This window comes from Rhinolophus hipposideros (genome assembly GCF_964194185.1).
Source record: "Rhinolophus hipposideros genome assembly, chromosome: 5".
Lineage (NCBI taxonomy): Eukaryota > Metazoa > Chordata > Mammalia > Chiroptera > Rhinolophidae > Rhinolophus > Rhinolophus hipposideros.
In genome coordinates this window covers 15,483,461-15,505,899 of record NC_138051.1, presented here as the reverse complement: position 1 = coordinate 15,505,899, position 22,439 = coordinate 15,483,461, and the positions used below count along the sequence as shown (strand labels likewise).

The 22,439-nt window shown below is 36.4% G+C and overlaps 1 protein-coding gene across 2 annotated transcripts in view; it reads left to right on the top strand.

Annotated features, from left to right (window-relative positions):
• Positions 1 to 15,629: 15,629 nt before the first annotated feature.
• The window catches only part of MIA2 (MIA SH3 domain ER export factor 2), an 86,205-nt gene continuing 79,395 nt past the window's right edge, over positions 15,630 to 22,439 (top strand). For both annotated transcript variants that reach the window (XM_081047832.1, XM_081047821.1), the window contains exons 1-3: positions 15,630 to 15,962; positions 18,009 to 18,142; positions 19,485 to 19,571. In XM_081047832.1, the coding sequence (XP_080903958.1) occupies positions 15,848 to 15,962; positions 18,009 to 18,142; positions 19,485 to 19,571 (336 nt within the window). In that variant the 5' untranslated portion in view covers positions 15,630 to 15,847. The remainder of the gene's footprint in view (positions 15,963 to 18,008; positions 18,143 to 19,484; positions 19,572 to 22,439) is intronic.

The window sequence follows — 22,439 nt, the reverse complement described above, 5'->3', positions numbered from 1 at the left end:
TACATATGCTATGTTTCTCCGATAGATACATAAAAATATGTAAGTTAGGCACAGAGATTAATAGGAATACAGAACAAAACATACTGTAATAAAAGTTATGTGAATGTAGTTTGAGGGGATCCCTTGCTATTTAATGTTTTTGGCCAGAGTTAACCACAGATAGGGGGGACTAATATACAAATTTTATTTTCCTGTGTTCCATGATGAAAAGAAAAGGATGACAACCTGGTTCTTAAAAAGTCATTTGATGATTCTGAAACACATTAAGGAGTGGAGTCACCACTGCACAATAAAGATCCCCCTCCCCAAGCCCACACAAAAAGGCATATATTAAGATCGTTTATACAAATTTTGTTCACTCATTTTTATCTGCAAAATTTGAAACAATTTTTATGGTGCTTATAGAAAACATTACTTGTTTTGGCTTTAAGCTCAGTTGCTGGGAATGGTGATGGTGTAATGCATGGAGAGAAACCTGGAATATGAAAAGCAATTTTCAGTTCTGATGTATGTGGAAAGAATTCTAAAATAATTTTACTAACTTGGTATGTATGCACTTATAAATTGGAAGGTTTCATTTTTAAATGAATTTTTATTTCCAATTAATGCTTTATCTTTAGGAATGAAATTTTAGGGAGTTTATATTCAGAGAATCATGTAATTGGTTACTTGCAAAGATAGGAATGGTAGAATGTAAAAACGCTTTCCTGGGGGAAGGTGAGGTGGGGACATTACTGGGGTCCTACTAGAGGTTACAGATTAGTGTTTATGGAAAATTTAGAAGCTGAAGAGTGATAAGGCTGGTGATTAAAGACTGAAAATAGTGGGAACTCAATTAGCAAAAGCATCTATCTAAGGGGGTGTTTAGAAAACATCTTGTTTACTGTTTCATTCCAAGAGTAGTTTGCAGAACCACAGAAATTAGCAGATAGTTTGGTCTTCAGTGAGCTGTTTCCCATCTAGGGGTCATCTATGCATTTTCTAGAACTGGTAACCCACATTTCTAGAGCTAGTAATTTGGGCTAAGCTGTCGCGTCCAGAGCAACACGGACAGTGAGGGTGTGAGAAGGGCGGCTTTGGGTTAAGTTTTTAAGAAAGAAACATTTAATGCAGTTAAATCTCAGAAGGCCAGGGGTCTCACAGTTCTGAAAGACTGGAGCCCAGAACAAAGCCGACTGGAGGTTTTTATTAAGTATACAAGGGAGTAGCAGTGTTTTTGGTACAGTCTGTGAGACTCAATTATCACGCTATAGAAACAACCCAAACCAATTATGTTGATCTTCAAACAGCTGAAGCAGAAAGTCCTTGAGGTGAGGTATGCAATTAAGGGACGTATATTATGTGTGGAAATTGTTTCACAGAGCTGAGCAGAGAGTTTAATCTTACCACTCTCAAGACTTCTCCCAATTAGGTGAGAAGGGAAAGCCAGAGTCAGCAGCCTCTTTTCTCAGGTAGGGGGAAGGGGAGACAACGCCCCTTCCCAAATCTTTCTAAGGCAGCTCATTGGGGGTCTCCATGGGGTTCCTCCTGGCTTAAGTTGTCCCCCTCCCCCTGCCCCCGGCCCTGTGGGGGATCTTACTCGTCTTTGGCAGCAAACCCTTTTTTGGAGACTAAATAGAAACAAAGACCCAGAGATGCACAGTCTCACAGACTCTTCTTTCCCTAAGGAAAGACACGGGCGGGGGGAGAGGGGGGGCGCAGTCTGCTAGGCTGTTGTGTGACAACACTAAGCAAACCCATAAAAACAATAAATTGAATGAATATAAATTGGCATAAATTTAAAAGGCTACTAGTGATTACAGGGTAATATGGGTCAGTGCTGTCAAAATAAGTCATTAAAATGCTTTGGGGATCAGTCAACATGGGTTTTTTTAAAAACTTGAAATCATTGAATAAAAGTCTTACCTAGTTTCCCTTATTGAGGTAATGCCATTAAAGTGCTTAGCCCAGAAAAAGATGTTACCTATTTACATGGTTGGGCCTTTAATAAATCCAAGGGGTAGATTGGTAAATTTCTTACTTTTCTTTGTCTCACCTATCACTTAGTATGATCTTTGAAAAAAAACAACACTCAAATACCTACAACTGGGTTTCCAGTGGTCATTTCAATACCCTATTTAACCATTTGCTTTTACTGTCCCTTTTTTGGGGCTTTATTTTCTTTTGTAACATTTAGTATTATATACAGATACACCATACTTTTGGTTTATTGTTTGCCAAATGTAACGTTATATAACAATATGACAAATATAAACAAAAAGTATGACAAATATAAACAAAAAGTAAATAAAAACAAACTTGGCTTATTGTCTAGAATGCAAGCTCCAGAAGAGCCAATATATTTTTTTTAAACCCCATTTATTTCAAATACCTAGGATAGGACCTTGCACAGTATAGGCAATATTAACCATAGAATGAATTATGACAGGTCCTTAATGTGGTTCCATCTCTGTCTTAGTTGCCTCTTCCAAGGAGCCATTGTGGCTGGAGCAGAGTAAGCAAGGGAGAAAAGTTAAAAAGTTGACGTTATAGGCGGGCCAGCTTATAGGGTCTTCCAGGCGATTTTAAGTCCTTTAGTTTTTATCTATTAGAAGTTATTAGAGGGTTTGAACAGGAGGGTGAAGTGATAGAGTTTAACAGAATTAACTGGCTGTTGTGCTGAGAAAAGAAAGACTAAACTGGGACCGAGGATAAGAACAGAAACAGTTAAGGGTGCTAGTGTAATAGGCAAAATGTAGTGACTTAGGCCAGGGTGGTAGCAGTGGAAGTGATCAGATTCTGGATTTATTTTGACGTCTCCAAGTGATTTGTTGGTGGGTTGTATGTGGTGTGAGAATTCAAGGATGAAAGTTTTACCTGAGCAACTAGAAATGAATTGCCATTAGCCAAGATTGGAAAACCTAGAATGAACAGGTATGGGGATAATGGAGGTGAGTGAGTTAGGAGCTTAGTTTGAGATTCCTAGTAAACATTCAAGGAATGTGAAGATGTGAAGTGAAGGTAGACATACCTTTTGGGTTCAAGAGACAGTTCCGTGCTAGAAATACAAATTTGAGAGTTCTGAGCATGTCAATGGTAAGATCATCAAGGAGTGAGTATGGAAGAGGTCTAATGACAGTCCTTGGCACTTCAGCTTTTAAGAGAATGAGGACCTAAAGAACCAGCAAAAGAGAAGGAGTATCAGAAAACAGAAGAGAGATGTTTTTCACGGTAAGGAAAGAAAATGTTTCAAGGAAGTAGTAATCGTGCTCAAGTGATGCTGATAGGTTAATGAAAATGAACAGTAAGAACCATTGGCGTTAGCAACAGGTCATTAGTGACCTACAGAAGCAGTTTCAGGAGAGTGATGGGGGCAAGAGGCTGATAGAGGATTCAAGAAATGGAGGTAAGCATCACTCCCAGTTACTTTAAATTGGACCAGTCTTCCTGCTGAGAAGAACTAGAAAAGCTGGAGATAACATGCACTTCAGAGAACCATTAAGGTACTGAATTACAGGGCTATGATCTGAGAAGGAAACCCAGAGAGGCGCCTGGCATTTTTTTTGGCTACTACTGCCTACATCCCCTATTTGCTTCTTCCAAAAGGAAAAAATCTTAGACTTTCTCCAAAATTGCTCAGCAAACAGTATTTGTCATTGTAGGTACATACTTGTTCATGAAATGAACACTTACTACCCCCACAGGAGACATTCCATGATGTGACCATTAGATTCTTAGTTTTGGAGAATATTTTTGTGAAAATTCTGTAGAAGCTAAAGCCACAAGGCATTATAAGCATTTGAATCTTGACTATTCTCTGGAAAGCAGTAGGATCTATGTGACTGGTATATTTGAAGGTACTGAGTTCAGGAAAAACAAAAAAACCTTTTTTTAATTTAACTTAGGAAATCATTTCATGTTTGCTTTTTCCTCTGAAATGTTAAAATAAATGGCTCCCTTTTTAAAAAAAGTTTTTGGTGTTTTTTTTTTTTATTTATTGGGGTGACAATTGTTAGTAAAATTACATAGATTTCAGGTGTACAATTCTGTATTACATCAACTATAAATCCCATTGTGTGTTCACGACCCACCCAGAGTCAGTTCTCCTTCCATCACCATATATTTGATCCCCTTACCCTCATCTCCCACCCCCCCGACCGCCCTCTACCCTCTGGTAACCACTAAACTATTGTCTGTGTCTATGAGTTTTTGTTTCTCATTTGTTTGTCTTGTTCTTTTGTTGTTTTTGGTTTATATACCACGTATCAATGAAATCATATGGTTCTCTGCTTTTTCTGTCTGACTTAATTTGCTTAGCATTATACTCTCAAGATCCATCCATGTTGTCACAAATGTTCCTATATCATCTTTTCTTGCCGCCGAATAGTATTCCATTGTGTATATATACCACAACTTCTTTATCCATTCATCTATCGAAGGACATTTTGGTTGTTTCCATGTCTTGGCCACCGTAAACAAAACTGCAATGAACATTGGAGTACACGTGTCTTTATGTATAAATGCTTTCAGATTTTTTGGTAGATACCCAGGAGAGAGATTGCTGGGTCATATGGTAATTCTATTCGTAATTTTTTGAGGAACCTCCACACTGCCTTCCATAGCGGCTGCACTAGTCTGCATTCACACCAACAGTGTATGAGGGTTTATTTTTCTCCACAGCCTCTCCAACACTAGTTACTATTTGTCTTGTTGATGATAGCCATTCTGACTGGGGTGAGGTGATATCTTATTGTGGTTTTTATTTGCATTTCTCTGATGATTAGTGATGTTGAGCATTTTTTCATATGTCTATTTGCCATTTGTATGTCCTCTTTGGAGAAATGTCTCTTCAGGTCCTCTGCCCATTTTTCAATTGGGTTGTTTGTTTTTTTGTTGTTGAGTTTCATGAGTTCCTTGTATATTTTGGATATTAGCTCCTTATTGGAGGCACTGTTTGCAAAAATCTTCTCCCATTCAGTTGGTTGCCTCTTTATTTTGTCGATGGTTTCTTTTGCTGTGCAGAAGCCTTTAAGTTTCATATAGTCCCTCCCAGTCGTTTATTTTAGCTTTTATTTCCATTGCCTTTGGAGTCAAATTCATAAAATGCTCTTTGAACCAAAGGTCCATAAGTTTAGTACCTATGTTTTCTTCTATGCAGTTTATTGTGTCAGGTCTTATGCTTAAGTCTTTGATCCATTTTGAATTAATTTTGGTACATGGTGACAGATAGCAGTCCAGTTTCATTCTTTTGCATGTGGCTATCCAATTTTCCCAGCACCATTTATTGAAGAGACTGTCTTTCCTCCATTGTATGTTTTTAGCTTCTTTGTCAAAAATTATCTGTCCATATTTATGTGGTTTTATTTCTGGGTTCTCAATTCTATTCCATTGGTCTATGTGTCTGTTTTTCTGCCAATACCATGCTGTTTTGATTATTGTAGCCCTGTAGTACAAACTAAAGTCGGAGTGTGATACCTCCAGTATTGTTCTCTTTTCTTAAGATTGCTTTGCCTATTCGGGGTCTTTCGTGGTTCCAAACAAATCTGATGTTTTGTTCTATTTAAAAAATGAAATGGCTCCCTTTCAATCACCAATTTCCAGCTCCTAACTTATGCAACCTGGCATATAGTATATGCTTGAAAAGTATTTGTAGAATGAAAGACTGATCAATCCTTAAGAAAATAAAAGAAATCAGCTTAAAGTTTTTCTCTCAGTAATAGAAGGCAGGGACTACCATTCGATGTCTAATGCCTCAGATGTCTTTCTTTCACTTAGTAAATAGGTTTTCAATAAATGTTTCCTAAATTGAGTAACTCAAAAGAAACTGGGATTGTTAACATTGAGAGACTAACATGTTTGGGTTGAATTAAAAGTAATCTGTAAGAGTGGTTGAGATGGCCTTATGTGTAACACTTCAAGAAAAGTGCACAAGTCATAGCTATATGAGTATAACTAGATTCGAACAAAGCATAACCGTTAGACAGGTTGTGCAGGTGAGTTACAAAATTACAGACCTCATAGCTATACTACTGACAATGTCGTGGTCTCCAGTTGTGTTGTTTCTGATAATGCACATGCTTAAAAGGTCAAGAGGACTGATCACAAGGGCCTTTCATGCTGAAAGGTGCAGTTTCTGCACTTAGGCCTTTGAGAATAAGATACTTAACATGGCATAGATATGAGAACTTGAAAACATATTAGAAGTTATAATAGAGTCAAGCTTAGTCATAGTACCTAATGGTCGTATGTGAATTTTTCCTTCTGTGGTTATTTGCAGGAAATTTAAAGTTCCAGCCAAATTTCTCTTGCCCCTAAGATTACCTTCAAGGTGTTGTTTTGTTTGTTTTTTGCCATCAGTTCACATGTGTGCAGAGAAATGTAAATTCATTTTAATGTAAATTTAAGAAAAATTTACCAGAAAAGTAATGACAATTATTTCCCAGGATCTTATGTTCTTAATCCAAATACCAATGACTTAGTTATTCTCATTATTAATGAGGTTAACTGAGAGCTGATATCATATGTTCCTCTACTTAGAGTACTTAGTCCAGAGGGGTAACATGCGGAATGAAAACTACTAAGCACAGTAAAGTTAATATATAAGTGGAGACCCTTTGGAGTCTCTGTCAGAGACTTGATCTAAGAATGAACAAGGACATAATTAACATGCTTTTAAAATTTGTAACTAGAAAGGAAATTTGTCATTCGTAGGCCAACAATAATAATCACAACATTCAGATAAATATAGAAACTTCCAAAATAGTGTGGCTGTGAAGATGAATACCCAATATCTCCACCACATTGTAGGAGACAAAGAAATAAAACATAATCCTACATGACTCAGGAAAAAAAATCACAAGTTGTCAGTTTCTCAGACTGGACAGGATGACATTATGGCACAAATTTCTGGAATCTCAACTAGCAATCTTGCCTGACCAAAGCTTTATCGTCAGTAGAAATCTCTCTGGGTACTACTGATCTGATTTAAAGTAAAATATTACTTGGTGGAGAAAACACATTGAAGAAGGTTGTGCTGTGAAATCTTATGGTAATGAAAAATGTAGACTCATATACATCATAAACGGCAAATAATGTTTGAAGATATTTTGTCTTGAGGAAGTGTAAAATGAACTCCTAAAGTGATAGAAATACAAAATGCTTGAGGCATTGGTTATGTGATTGCCTTCTATGAAGCTATGGTTTCTCCTGAGGCTAAAAATATGGGTGAAGGTAGTAATATAGTTGTAGTGAATTCCACAGATTAGTTCTGGCTGGTGAGCAAAGCCTTGGAGAGCACCTTCTGAAATTATTTCTTGTCTTCATCAGCAGCAGTACATTCTTAACAGAGTTTGATTAAGTAGTCTTGAGGTTAGACTACATTTTTGTTGTTTTTTTTAGGCCAAATGGTAAGCTTGTGTGGAGTGAGGCAATGAGTGTTATCCTGTCGATACAGGCTTGAGAGTAGAATAAGCATCTGCTTGAATTTCATCTTCCCTAGTCTCTTCTGTTCCCTGAGGCTGCCCCAGGAGGCAGGACCAGTGGCCAGTATTCATGGCCCAGAGACGGGCTGCACTCACTTTACCACATTCAGCCCGAATCTGAGGCTGCAGAAACTAGGCTTCTGCTTTTCACCTCTTCCTAACTTTGCTGTTGCTTTTCTCTTCCTATCCCAATGCCACCTTCTGCCACTACTTCATTAAGAGTCAACCCTAGTTGGACAGTTACTTCTGTAAAAGCAGATGAAGTTTTCTGGCAGTGTATTGGAACTAGAATGGGTCATGGAAATTATTTTTGTGAGAAACATCTTTTTCAAAATCAGTTATAAGTACTTTGTTTCCAAGTATATTTTAATTAAATTTGATGAGTCTTATAACTGACTCTCTTTGCATTTCTTTTTGTATATTCAATGTCAGATTTGTGTGAATGACCTAATCCTTGACTAATGAAAAACATGTCTCAAGAGATACATCTGTTTGTTTAAGCAGTCTTAACTTTGAACTGATAGAGAGCCTCAAAGGTAATTTTTATTGGAGTTTTGTCTTGCAAAGATTAAAAGATATTTATTTTGCTTTCAATGATTTTATATACTAAGTAACTTTCTATTCTGCTAAAGGATTAACGAGCCTCATGAAGAGAGAACTAGTGAAGTTAAAAATTCTCCCCTTAATTTAAATAAAAGAAGTGTTTGGCTTAAATATTAACTTCGAAAAGACTTTGAATTGTTCTATATGGTATAGTGGTAGTAGATACATAACTCAGAACCCATAGAACTGTATGCCATAAAGAGTTAATTTTACTGAATGCAATTTAAAAAAATCAACTTGGATGGCAGTGTAGCCCAAGACAGAAGGTAGGCTATGACAAATAAATCTAACTGTATTACAAATGTCTGACACGCCACACTGAAGAGGGTGAGGAAAAAAGCAGCTGACCTAAATAACTTTGTAAAAATGTGTTGATTAGATACTGTAAAGGCACTAGACAAAAAGAATTATGCACAAACATTTAACTCTGGTAAATTTGTTTATCACAGGGTATGGGTTATCAATTTTGAAACTACAAGTATCTGGCATTGAGCTAATAAGTAAATATATTCTAGATAACAAGCCACATTTCTTACAGTTGGAGAGCTTACTGTTGAGTTCTCTGATACTCCTCCCTCCAGGACATGGAGCTAAATTTCCATCTTTTGAAAGTGGGTGGACTTAGTAACTTACTTCAGATGAATAGAGTACGGAAGAGAGAAATAGTTACTTTACGCTAGAGACACCTGGTAGACATCATCTTAGCCAAGTGACTAAGGTTAACAATACCAGTTAGACATCGATATTATGTCTAACTGATAGTCTGTGATGAGAAGGGCATGCCATTCTTGTGATGTTTTTTTCTCCCGAATTTACAACCTTGTTCTAATTATGAGAAAGCATCAGACAAACACAAACTGAGGGACATCCAAAAGCCTCAAGACAAGGAAAGGATAAGAGATTGTCACAGAAGATTGTCATAGAAGATTGAGTAGGCATCATGACAACTAAATATAACGTAGTATATTGGATTTGATCCTTGAACCAGAAAAAGGACATTAGTTGGAAAATTTGGGAAATTTTCCCTACACTAAACTACAACAAAGCATGTAGTTTAGTTAATGTTTTGTATTAATGTTAATTAATTTTTGTTGTTGTACTATCCTTACATAAGATGTTAACATTAGGGGAAGCTAGGTGAAGAAGTATACAGGAAGTCTATATTTGCAATTTTTCTGAAGATCTTAAATTATTTCAAAATAAAAAGTTCTGAAAACAGGCTTATGAATAATTTTCCGAAAACATTGAATTTTGATTTTATTTTCCCCACAAATAACTTGCTTCTCTTTACTTTCATTCACTCAGACTGTCCTAAATCAAACTCAGGATCTTCCTCTGCCTGTCTTCCAAACCTTCTCCCCTGCTCTGCTCCTGTCCAGTAAATGGCACCAACATACTCTCTCTCAATTGTCCAACTAGGAAGTTGAGAGTTACTCTGTTTATTTATTTATTTATTTGAATCCCATTAATTTTCTTTTATTTTTTAATTACAATTTATTGGGATGACAATGGTTAGTAAAATGACATAGGTTTCGAGTATACAAGTCTGTAATACATCATCTATATATCATCTTATGTATTCACCACCCAGAGTCAGTTCTCCTTCTATCACCATATATTTGATCCATTTTACCCTCATCTACCATCTCCCTCACCCTTTACCCTCTGGTAACCACTAAACTATTGTCTATGTCTATGAGTTTTTGTTTCTTTGTATTGTTCCTTTGTTGCTTTCAGTTTTGTTTTTGTTTTTGTTTTGTTTTGTTTTGTTTTTTGTATATCCATTTTTACTAGCTGGTCTCACTTTTTTTTTTCTTTTACTTTAAAAAAAATTAGTTTCAGATGTACAAAACAATGTAAGTTAGACATTTATACCCCTCACCAAATAACCCCACACCCAATCTACTACCACTCTGATATCGTATATAGCTGTTACAATTCCATGGATTCTACAATTCCATTCCTGTTACAATTCCACGGATTCTATTCCCTATACTGTACTCCATATCTCATGATTGTCTCCCTAATAAGACAAGTGCCCATCTGACACCCTATAAGGAGAGTCACCCTTGACTTTTCCTTCTCTCTCATTTCACAGTGAATTAACCACCAATCCCTAGCATCCTGAATATCTCCATCTTCTTGAATTTAGTTGTCTTGTGTGTCTTCCCCCGTGGGTTATAATCTCCATGGGAGCAAGGGTACTGTCTGCTCTTTCCTCCGTGTGTCCCATGTGCCCAGCACACTGCCTGGTGCACAGCAGGCCCTCAAAAGCTATTTGTTAAATAAGAGCTTGTAAGCATGTTTTCTTGTATCTTACTGTTTAACGGCATTTTCACATCCCAACCCCTTTGTATCTAACATAGTGGCATGCATCCAGAACATCGTGTGTTAATTGAGTTTTAATCTGTGGTAAAATCAAGTTTTGGAAATCAAGTGTGACCTTCTCACGAACAGAAGTTTCACCAAGTACAACTTGATCTTCTGATTGTAGAAGTCAGTAAAATTTCAGAGAATTACAGCACATATGAGCTGGAGGGACTTGTGGAGGTCATTTCATGTAAGTCTCTCACTAGTAGGAACAAAGACTTTGAGGCTCCCAAAGGCTTAATAATTGGCTAAGTCCTAGCATGAGTCCATTGGCCAAAGGGGCATTTATTTCTGTGTCCTAGAGAATCTGGAAGAAGGAACAGAGAAGAAAAAAGGAAAATTATGGTAGCAGATCCTTTATTCTATACGTCTTTGACAGAAATGGATCAAATAAATAATCATGAGGAATTTATTCATTTCCATGTTGAAATTGTATTCTATAAACTTAAATTTTTAATTATTTGGGGGAGGCCTACACATTGCTGATAATTTTGTGAATTAGTTAATTTTTTTTCTTAAAAAAGCTTGGGAGTTTTTAAAAAAAGCTATGAGGTATGAGCTTTTTTAAAAAAAGCTATGAGGTGCTTAGGGACATGGACACCAAAAAAAGCAAGAAGATACATAAATACGAGGGTAGCAGTAGGGAGTGAAGGAGGAGGATTCTGGAGGGGAGGGTTTAAGAGCATATAAGATTGACCCATGTGGGTTCTTAAAAGACATTCAGGGGCGGCTGCAGTGCTCATAACACCAAGGTCGCCAGTTCGATTCCCATATGGGCCAGTGAGTTGCGCCCTCCACAACTAGATTGAAAACAACGACTTGGCATGGAACTGATGGGTCCTGGAAAAACACACTGTTACCCAATATTCCCCAATAAAAATTAAAAAAAAAAGACATTCAGGTTATTGGTAATTGAAAATTAGTAGGAATATTAAATATTGCTGTACTGTTGCTCATTAACTTACTCATATGTAGCAACTTGTCAAGCATCCCTTATGGTATTTGGGAATCCAAAAGGTTTTTATAGCTTAGCTGGCTGCATATTTAGAGTTCTGCTGCTACTGATGTCAAGCCAATAATAAAGATAAATATTGGATCCAATTCTTTTTGTCAGAACTTTTTTTACAGAAGAGAAAATTTAATCAAAAGGTGACTTGACTTTCTTTTTGAAATGAGAGAGCAGTTGAACTACACAGCTGAAGATAGAATTTCATTTAGTCATGAGGTGTGAAGAGTCTTGCTCTTGAAAAGAAATCAATTCATTTATTCACTCATGCATGCATTCTTTTATTCATTCAATAAAAAGTTATTGAGTGATGTATTTATTGATCTAACCTAAGAGACTTGAAGAATAAGTAGGAGTTAGCAAAGCAAGAAAGTGAAGTTATATGATAAAAACACAAATAACGCCATTCTGTTCCTTAAAACTTTCTATGGCTTCCCATTGCACCTAGAATAAAACTCCCATTTCATTTCCACAGCCAAAAGTCCCTGTATGATTGGACCTCTGTTTTCATTTCCTAGTTCATCTCCTACCACTCTCCACCTGCCTTTATGTTTCTTGATTCTCTATGCCAAGTTAGTTTACACCTGAAAGCCTTGTTTCTGATGTCCTGAAATGTATCCAAGATGCCTCTGTTTTTTTCTTTAAATCTTTGTAAATCAAACTTCAGACAATGAAGTATGACCTCTTCATTAATTCTTCCCTCTGCACAGAATGTTTTGCCTTCGTATTCCCCCACCGTAAGTCTATTGTCACTCTCCCGAGATGCCTTCCCTGAAAAGTTTGTCTAAGTAGACACTTTTCTCCATAATAACTTATTACTACTTTAATAACTTATTACTAAATTATCGTGTTTACTTATTTGTGTGCTGGTTCTTATCTGTCTCCCTTCCTTAGCATGCAAGGTCCATGAGAGCGAGGACTTTGTCCTGTTCGCTCCTGTATCTCCAGTCCCTAGATTGGTGTCTGACACATCATGGGCCGTCCATAAATAATTCCCATTCTGGAAGATGAGATTTGTATGGTACAAAGTTGGTGCTCAACAAACATTAAATCTCTTTCCTACTCCCTGATAAGACTAATCAGCTCTGTCCCTTGCTCAGCAAATATCACACATGTATCATCTTGGTTGCATAGGATGTTTCATACTATTATTCAAAAATACATTGTAAAGGATAAGGACAGTGTGTGGGGTTTTCTCTTTTTGTTCCTCCCAATCCATTCTCCACTCTTTGCCATGTCCTGCCATCTCCTTTTTTTTGCATTTGTGGGTCACTAGCTTCTGAGGTTGGGTCTTCTAGAAACAGACCTGAACGGAGTTTTAGTTTTATGGGGTCAACACCTATGAAAGGAAGGGGGAGAGACCTGGACTGGGCAGAGGGTAAGTTGCACTGCAATGTAGGCTCTACAAAGCTTCAGTCAACCCAACAGGGTTGACTAAATGACCCTGTCTTTGTACTTCCTTGTCATTTACTCACTAGGTTCACTGGATCACCCAGGAAGGGGTAAGGTGGTTCTCTGCAACTGATGTAGGCCTCGGAGTGGCTGCCTGGCAGAGGCTGTCTGCTAACCGCATTTCCCGCAGCTGAGCAGAAAGTCTTAACTTGAAGAGGGTGTGTTGAGAGCCATCTCCATGTCTCCCACACCAGTTTGAATCTCCTGGGCCTTCTCTCTGTGTGCATGTATCTAGCATGGGAACTGTTTCCAGGGGCTCTGTTCCAGTGCCTCTTCACTGGTAAACAACAACAACAAATCAAGCTTCATCAGTTCAAGAAGTTCTCCCAAGTAACTTCTAATCAAATTTCTTTCTTATAAATTACCAGAGTAACAGACAATTCATTGAAGGAAATATGCTCCTACTTTAGGAAATGTGAGATATTACGAGAGAAGATAGTACTATACAGTATCAGAAACAACATCACCAAGAAGCACAAGAGCAGCATTCATGATTATGTCTTTATATTCTCATGAAAAGGGATGCTCTGTGATTTCATCTCTCAGACACTGAACATGTGGGTGGCTTTCATGATTCCTTCTTTAGCTTGATGCAGTAAGTCCTCTTACCTCCTGTATGGTTTCTGAAGGATGCTGTAGGCCTTCCAAACCAGTATTCCTGAGTGAGTGTTGCCATGAAACCTTCTTTAGCCGCAGTACTGTATTTTAATATTGACATACATTGATTTGCAAAATGCATCAGCCAGATACTATCTGGCTAAGTTAATATGACTGTTTTTACAGTGAAAACTGATACTTTATTTAAACTAAATACTCTTATCTCTTGCATGTACTTCCTCTTCATTTGGGTTTATTAGATAAGTTAACATTGTGCTACTGTATTTTCATACATAATTTTTTGTTAAATTATATTTAAGTAATGAGTTGAATATAAAAGGAGATCACCTGAGTGCATTAAGTAGCAAGAAAGTGGGAGTATTTCTAGTACGTACCTTAGGAGCAAATCTCTCCAGGATGGTATCTTAGGCAAGGATTTTTTTCTCGTTTTTCTTGAATCAAATCTCATTTAGGCCAATCAATAGACAAATTTAAATTTATCTGGGTTCTTTTCTCTCTTAACTTAGAACATAATTAAGTCAGTTAGTTCAAAATTTATCTGTATCTTTAATATTGAATACAAAAAAGGATAAAGTACATTAATTATTGAATATTCTCAATTTGATATTATAAATTATGCAAATTAGCTGAAGAGCTAATCCTATTTTAAATGTCTTTGACAACTTATATATTTATAGATTTTCAAAAGCGTTCAAGAAACCAACCTACACCTTTTTGAGTGTGCATGTGTACAGCTAGGCAGTACTCTGATTACAAGCCAAATGATCTGCAAATTCATGCCATATTAGATTCTTCCTAAGGACATAAAAATCAAAGATTTGAGAAAACAGGCTTCCTTCTAATTGTTGTTTTCGGGAAACAAACAAAAAAGCAGAAAACATACTTCCTTTTTTTAGGACTTTGAAAGCAAAAGTCCTTCACTTTAGCTTGCTCAGGTGCTGGATATTTGTCTCTCTTATGTCAGGCACTAGAGGGGAGTGTGGTGTCATACATACAAGTGCTACATTCTGCAAACCACACACACGCTGGCAAGCCCAAATACAGGGGAAAGCTACAGCAAAGACGGACTTAGAAAACTATTTTCTCAAGATTGAAATAAGACAACTGCAATTTTCGAAAACCTGCTGAGATCTAGTGTTATACAAAAAATTCCCAATATAGGGCTTTGATCCCTCTTAAGTGACAGTAGCATTCAAATAACTTGTTTGCCTAACTTTATTGGTATTTTTGAAAGGATATATGCTCGCTGATTTTTAAAAGAAAGTCAAAAACTATAGAACAGTACAAAGAAGAAAGTGAATACAAGTTGAAATCACATCATACAGTTCCATTGTATGGGGGAGGATTCTTTCAGACATTTCTAACTCTCTCCATTTATAGAAATATGCATACAATTTTACATACATGCAATAATACTGTGCCTGCACTTTCTGGAATAGTACTGTGGCAGACGAAGTAGATATCTTTCTGGGGCAGATGACTGATTCCTTGGTAGGAAGGCATGGTGGTTGTAAGTAGGGGAAAACACAGTGCCTAGGTTTAAATTTCTTCTCTACTAACTATGTGATGTTGAAATGATTTAACCCTTCCCTATGTACCTCAGTTTCCTCAAATACAAAAATGGGGATGATAATATTACTTACCTTAGAAAGTTGGTGTGACTGTTAAATCAGATCACATATTTAAGTGTTTAGGACAGTACCTGGCACATAAGTATTTACTACATTTTAACTAATATTCTTACCTAAATACAAGATTCAACTTCATAGTAACACTGAAATTTTTTAAAATATGAAAGTGGGATAGTTTTTCAAAACAACTTTCATCCTGATATTTCAAAACCTTTTTGTAACATAAATTGTTACTGCTTCTACATGTAATAATATGTACTTTCTCCATTGATGCTGATATTTGCATGCAGCAAATACTCATTTTGTACTTATTGACTGATTTGCCTGAAGTTTTTAACAGAAAGAGATGATCTATCTTTTTGTAAAGGCTTGTTTAAGAAACGTTGAACGCAAGGTGCCTTTAAGAGAGACAGTTTCACATAGGCCACCTTTGTAAGACATGAGTCCAACTAAAAATTCCTGTTAATTATTAAACCCCAATGTATTATCTGGATACCTGACACTGCAGATTGAGAACAGACAGTGTTTGTCTCGAAAGTTAAGCCTAAATACCGATAGAAAAATGTAGATTTCAAGGGATTTTTTAAAAAAAACTATACCTTTTTCTCTGGTATTTAGAAAAGAGAGTGAGTTATCTCCTGTTTTGGGAGGCCATATCTACAAGCTAAATGGTTTAAACTTCATTTGGGATTCTTGCTTGTTTTAGCATGGCGGAGCTTGGAGTTCACAGAATCCTTCTTTTGGTTATTTCTCTGACAAAGTGTCTGGAAGGCACAAAACTGCTGGCAGACTTTAAAAAATGTGGTGACTTGGAATGTGAAAGTAAGTTTGCTTTTCTTTTTTTTCCTTTTCCTCTTAAATTGAGGCTCTGAAACAAAATAAAATGTTATTGTGGGCATGCATGGTAAAAATAAGCATTGATATCATTGAGAAATATTTGTAGTTATAAAGTATAGTTCAGTAAAAAAAGAAAACGTTGAAGACATTTTGTGATTTTTTTAAATGTAAATATACAAAAAGGCAAAGATCAGCCTGATGTATAATTATGTCAGAAATTAACAATATATTAATCCAGACCTCAAACTTTTACTATTTTTTAAGATAAATATAATTGATTTATATTAGAAAAGATATCAAGCCATTTGATAGTTCTTGATTTATGAAGCCCCGATATTTTTCAGTTTCTATTTCACAATCAGAACTTTCTGATTCTCATGAGTTCTCTAACAATGAATTTATTTCAAACTATCAGGATATACTGTCTAAACTTTATCAAATATTAATAATTTCTAAGTTCACTAGTTATATAAACACATTGAAATCAGTGTTGGCAATATATAATTTTATTTATATCCTTGAATATTCAACTTTATCTTCTATAAAGGTATACTAATGTCATTTTATTTATTTATTTTCATATATATTTTTATTTTATTACAAGATATTTTAAATTTTTGGCAGATACAATTGTGACAGAAAACCAGCTTCACATACAAAATTAATTTTATTTTCTTCCTTAAGAACTTAATTTATTTTCTGTTATTAACATTCTGGCGTAAAATGAATTATATCCTAATATATTATAATTACTTTAAATAAATTTTATCTCTCCAGTATGTGAGAATTATTTCTGATTTGCAATATGTAAATTAAAAATGGAAAATATTATTAGTGTAAACAAATAATTTACAAGCAAATGTTTTATGAGTAAATAGTTTCTTTAACCATTTGGATATGTAATTTAATATGTAGAGGTTTACTAGATAATGTTTTATAACAATAATAATCTTTCTTTCCCTCTTTACAACCTCATTTTAGTTATCTTAGGGCCAGACACAGAACATGGAATGAGAATATTCAAATTTGTAGTAATTTATAATGGTATTTTAACTTTGATTGCATAACTTAATTAAAATGTTTTACATATATTAGTATAATTATAAGTTAATTTGGTATGTATATTACTGTATGTATTAAATCTAGCATATGGGTTATCGTCATTCATAGTTATTGAGGGCCTGTTATGTGCTGAGTCTAGATGGGGGGGATGAACCTAAGAGAATAAAATGAAATCTTAAGATAAGTTTCTTGACTTCCAGGAATTTTCATTCTACTGAATAAGTGAGACAAGATATTGATTAATTAGTAAACACTGATACAACCTAAGGATAACAGGTAATATTGAAGTTCAGAGAAGAGGCAGAGTAAGTTAAACAGATTAGGGATGTCTCCCAGAGGCAATAGTTTGAGTTCACCATGAAGAGAAACCGAAGGGTTTCTAGGTTTAGGAAAGAGCAGAAAGAAAAGCTGGGAATACAGAAGATAGATGATACAGTGAAAAGAACCTCAGTGCAAATCTTGGCTCCACCATTTGTCAGGTGAGTGACCAATTCTCTGAGACTTAAAGTCTCATTTGTTAGACTGAGATGAGATTGCTTACCTCATAGGTCTGTTTTGAGGATTTAATAAAATAAAGATATAAAAGAGCTTAGTATAATGGCTGGAATACATAGGTACCAGGAAAAACATTAATTATCTTTTCTTTCCCTTCCCTATTCACTGGAAAATGATAATGACACATTCCAGGGACAATGGATAGAGGAAATTGACTGTAAAGGAATCAGAGGATGTCATTTTAAACAGGGTAGGAGGACCAAGTAATGGACAACTTTGGATACCGAGCTAAAGTGTTTTGAATTGATTCTGTGTGCAGTGAAAAGTCTATGTAGCTTTTTGAGACTATAAATTATATAAAGAAAATTAGCATTTGGAAATGCTGGAAAGGATGGATTGGAAGAGAGCAAGATGGGAGGGGGAGAAATAGCGTTTTAATTTAAATTATGTGTTTTTCTTTACATGTTTACATAGCGTTAATAAGCAGAGTCTTAGCCATGAGAGATTACAGAGGACCTGACTGCCGATACCTGAACTTCACTAAAGGAGAAGAGATATCTGTTTATGTTAAACTTGCAGGAGAAAAGGAAGATTTGTGGGCAGGAAGTGTAAGTATCTAGTCTTAAAATCTGAATGCAGAATAAATGACTAGCTTGTACAAGGATGCCTGCTTTTCATCTCTAAAGGAACTTTAAGAATTCCAAAGCACTTTTTATACATTTTAAAAACCCTTACCATATTTAAACAAACAAAAATAGTCTTATTTCAGTGTTGGTTCCAGAATATCTATAAAGTAGTTTTTGGGAAGGCAGGCTGGTTGGCATGGAGAACTAAGAGTGCTTTGAGATTATTTTTACATAGCATTCGTAGTTTTTGAACGTAAATTTTTATATTTACTTGGAGAGACTTTAGAGGTGCCCATGGAAATTATGGGATGACCCCAGCCTTTCCTTGCCTCCTATGGTGCTGCCAATGGCCAAGTTTAAAAGAGACTGGGACCTTTTAGCTAATCATATTAAAAAGGCACACTTTGGGGTGACCTGTTGGCTCAGTTGGTTATAGTGTGGTGCTAATAACACCAAGGTTGCTGGTTTGATCCCCGCTATGGGCCAATGTGACCTGTGCCTTCCTTAAAAAAGAAAAAAAAAAAGGCACATCTTTCTGAGCAAATAAAGGACTGAATTGTTAACTGAAGAGGTCCTCAGAAAGATTAGTAGCCCAGGGAAGCAAAGTATATGAACTTTTCATGGAAAACAAGAACTGGTCCAAAAAAGACTTTGACCCAAAGTCCTATTACACTGAAATTCATTGAAGCCAGAATCATCTCTCTGAATATGTAACACAGGAAAATTAATGATTAATGTTTTCAGTTGAAAATAGGTTTGTATGGGGCAGCCGGTTAGCTCAGTTGGTTAGAGTGTGGTACTCTTAACAACAAGGTTGTTGGTTTGATCCCCGCATGGGCCAGTGTGAGCTGCACTTTCCACAACTAGATTGAAAAAACTACTTGACTTGGAGCTGATGAGTCCTGGAAAAACACACTTAAAATAAATAAAAGTTAAAAAAAAAAGGTTTGTATGTTTGATTATATCATTATGCTTTATAATGAAAAATGCTATGATAAGCAATTTTACTCCCAAGCTGAATAAGCATGACCAACCTGATACATAACATTATTTCCAGATTGCATATACATCAGATCTCTCTCAAGGTGCTGTGTTCAGTCTTAGTTGCAGGGGGTGGAACCCACCATCCCTTGCAAGAGATGAGAAGTCCAACCGGCAACCTTGTGGTTGAGAGCCCAGTGGCCCATGTGGGAATCGAATTGGCAGCCTTCGGTGTTAGGAGCACGAACCACCTGAGCCACCGGGCCGGCCCCCAAAATTACTTTCAATAATTTATTGCTTTGATTACTCTTCCTTGACGATCTTTTGTTTTTCATTTTGTTAGAAAGGAAAGGACTTTGGATATTTTCCCAGAGATGCAGTCCAGACTGAAGAGGTGTTTATATCTGACGAAATTCAAATACCAACTAAAGTGAGTAAACTCATTTTGGTTATTAATTGAATTTAAAATTTCTTGACTAAAACAGTTTTCTGACGTATGAGTGCTCATTGGTTATGTGTCTTGTATAGCGAATACATAAAATCGTTGGTCTGAGAACTCACATTAGGAATAGTTGGAGTATATGAATAAAATTAGGTAAGACGAAGTTGATGACAAAGATTTTGCTTCCTGAAAAATGGGCAGGCTGTGGAGTGTAGTGGTTAAGAGCATGGATTCTGGAGGTGGACTCAGTTCAAAGACTGACTCAGTCACTAAGTATCTACCTATGTGGTCTTCATTTTCTCATGTGTAGAACTAGGATGATGATTATAATATAGTGCTACCTCATAACTTATTGAAGAAAATACAAGCATATGTAACGTACATAGAACAGTAAGTGCTATGTAAGTGTTACATATTATTACTAATGTTATTGTGCTATTGGGACAAAGTTTATTTCCCCTCACATTCTTGTTAAGAAACATAATATAAATGGAGCCACTTTAAAATGGAACCTTAGCTGCTATCCCAGAGGAACTGCCTTGCATGTCTTATGCCTCAAACTGTTGGAATGTTCAAGCAGAGCAAAATAACCTTTGGACTGGGCCTAAAGCAACCCTGTGTCCCAAAGAACTGTTGGCAATATAACAAGAAAGCAGATGTTCTGACTATATGACTGAAAATTAAAAACATTGTTTAGAATTAGCACCACTATGTTAGCTTATCTGCACCAATAGAAATGTCTTCCTTCTATTGATGTAATTGTTCCCCTTCCCTTCCTCAAAAATACCCCCTGCCTTTGTCTCCTAATTGGAACACTACCAGTATTTGGGTTTCTGCCGGAATCAGTGATTCCTAATAGCTATTTTTTTTTAATATCTCAAATAAATTCTTCTTGCCTCTCACTTTGAAAGGCCTTTAATTAACACTCTCTAGATCTCGTATCTGTACAACCTCTTTTGCTGTTAGAGTTTTAAATAAACTTGATAATATTGGGCTTGATCATGAGAAAGGGAATCAGAAGGTGACTTTTTAATATATGAATTTGATTTGCCCATTTAATTCAGATTCCAGAATAAGCCAATTTACCTTAAGTGAGACCAGGGTCAAGTGAGGCTGCCTAGTTAAGCAAACTATTATCTGGCTCTTACCCAGCACTAATTCTGGGATTAACTGTCCATTTACTGTATAATCACTGGTCCTGTTAGTTCTATCTCCAAAATACATCTGACTTTATTGTATTCTCATCATTTTCACTCTCCCGCAGAGCCCTAATTCATTATCATTATCTCTTAATTAGAATACTACAATAGCCTTCTAACTGATCTCTTTCCCTCTCCTTTTGCCCTTTCCCAATTCATTTTTCAAACAACAATGCATCTTATAAAAACAAAAAAATCAGGTCATGTCGTTCCTTTGGTTTGGAGCCTTTTGATGGCTTTTCATTGAAGCTGGAATCAAGCCCTGTCTTCCTTACCCTGGTTCTGCTTGATCTCCTGCCCCCTTGCTGACCCTGTCTTATGCTACTCTCCTTTCACTCGCCATCTCCTGGCCACCCTGGACTGTTGACTGTTCTTAGAGCAGGCCAAGCTCTTTCCCAGTCCAGAGTCCCAAATAGGCCATTTTCTCTGGTTGGAATGCTTTCCCCAAGTTCTTCACTTTGCTAGTTCTCTCTTATCCCTTAGGTCACAGCTTAAACATCAGTGCCTCAGAGAGGCCTTCCGTGGTGATTCTTATGGAGTCACTGCTTCTTAGTCACAGCTTCCCGTTTATTTCTTCCATAGCACTTACAATTTACAATTACTTTTTTAAATTGTTTACTATAGAATTTCAGCACCTCGCACAGAGCAAAGCACATTGTAAACACACAGAAGCCCCAAATTCTTAGGTCAAGGTCCTTGGGAAATAAGATTCTGCAATGGACCTTTGCATCCAAGAAGTTTACTGGGGAGTCTTCTTGGGAATAATAGCAGCTGCAAGGGAACAAAAGAAAAGTCAGGACTGGCCAGACAGAGAAGTTGAACTGTGAGGCAGTTGCAACAAAGGTCTCAGTTGATTCAATAAGAAATTCTGAATCTGGGATGTCCTTTGAGAGTTGTCCTGAAAGAGACAAAGGAGTGGACCTTTTCACCCTTGCATTACTGGCTCATCGGAGGTAGTGTAACCTTAGGCTAGGGTAGGCTAGTGTTTACTAGAGACAGTTATTATTCTAAGCACTTGATTCATTTAATCCTCGAAACATCCCTATTAGGTAAGTGCTGTCATTATTCTCATTTTACAGATGACAAGACTGAGGCATAAAAAGGTCATATGATTTACTCAAGGTCACAGAGATAGTAAATGGCAGAGTCAGGATTTGATCCCAGAGGGTTTGACTCCAGAGTCTGTTCTTAATCACTATATTGCAGTGCCAAAAACATATTGTAAAGTTGCCAATTCTTATTTTCAAAAATTCTAAACATTATTTTAATTTCATAATGGTGATATCCAAAGAGCAGTGCATTTCAAACAATGACATGATTTTAAGAAAATAGCTTTTGCATTTTCTTCTTGATGATTTGATTGTTCTGTGAGATAGGCCAGGGTATCCCCACCTCCACTGAATACAGGCAATATCTTCAGTAAAAGAAATCTAAGTATCTTAGTGCAACTTTTAACCAGGCTTTCATGCTTTAGTCTCTGGTCTGTCTGAGCTGTGACCATCCATGTGCTGTGAAATTCCCTTCCTTCAAATCACCACACAGCTGCACGTGTCCGTTCAGTACACTCTTAGGAGGAGCAAGATTTTATGGATATGTATGCCTTTTCATCAGAGTTTATTTGCAGAATATACTCAAAGACTTGATTGTCTCTGCTTCT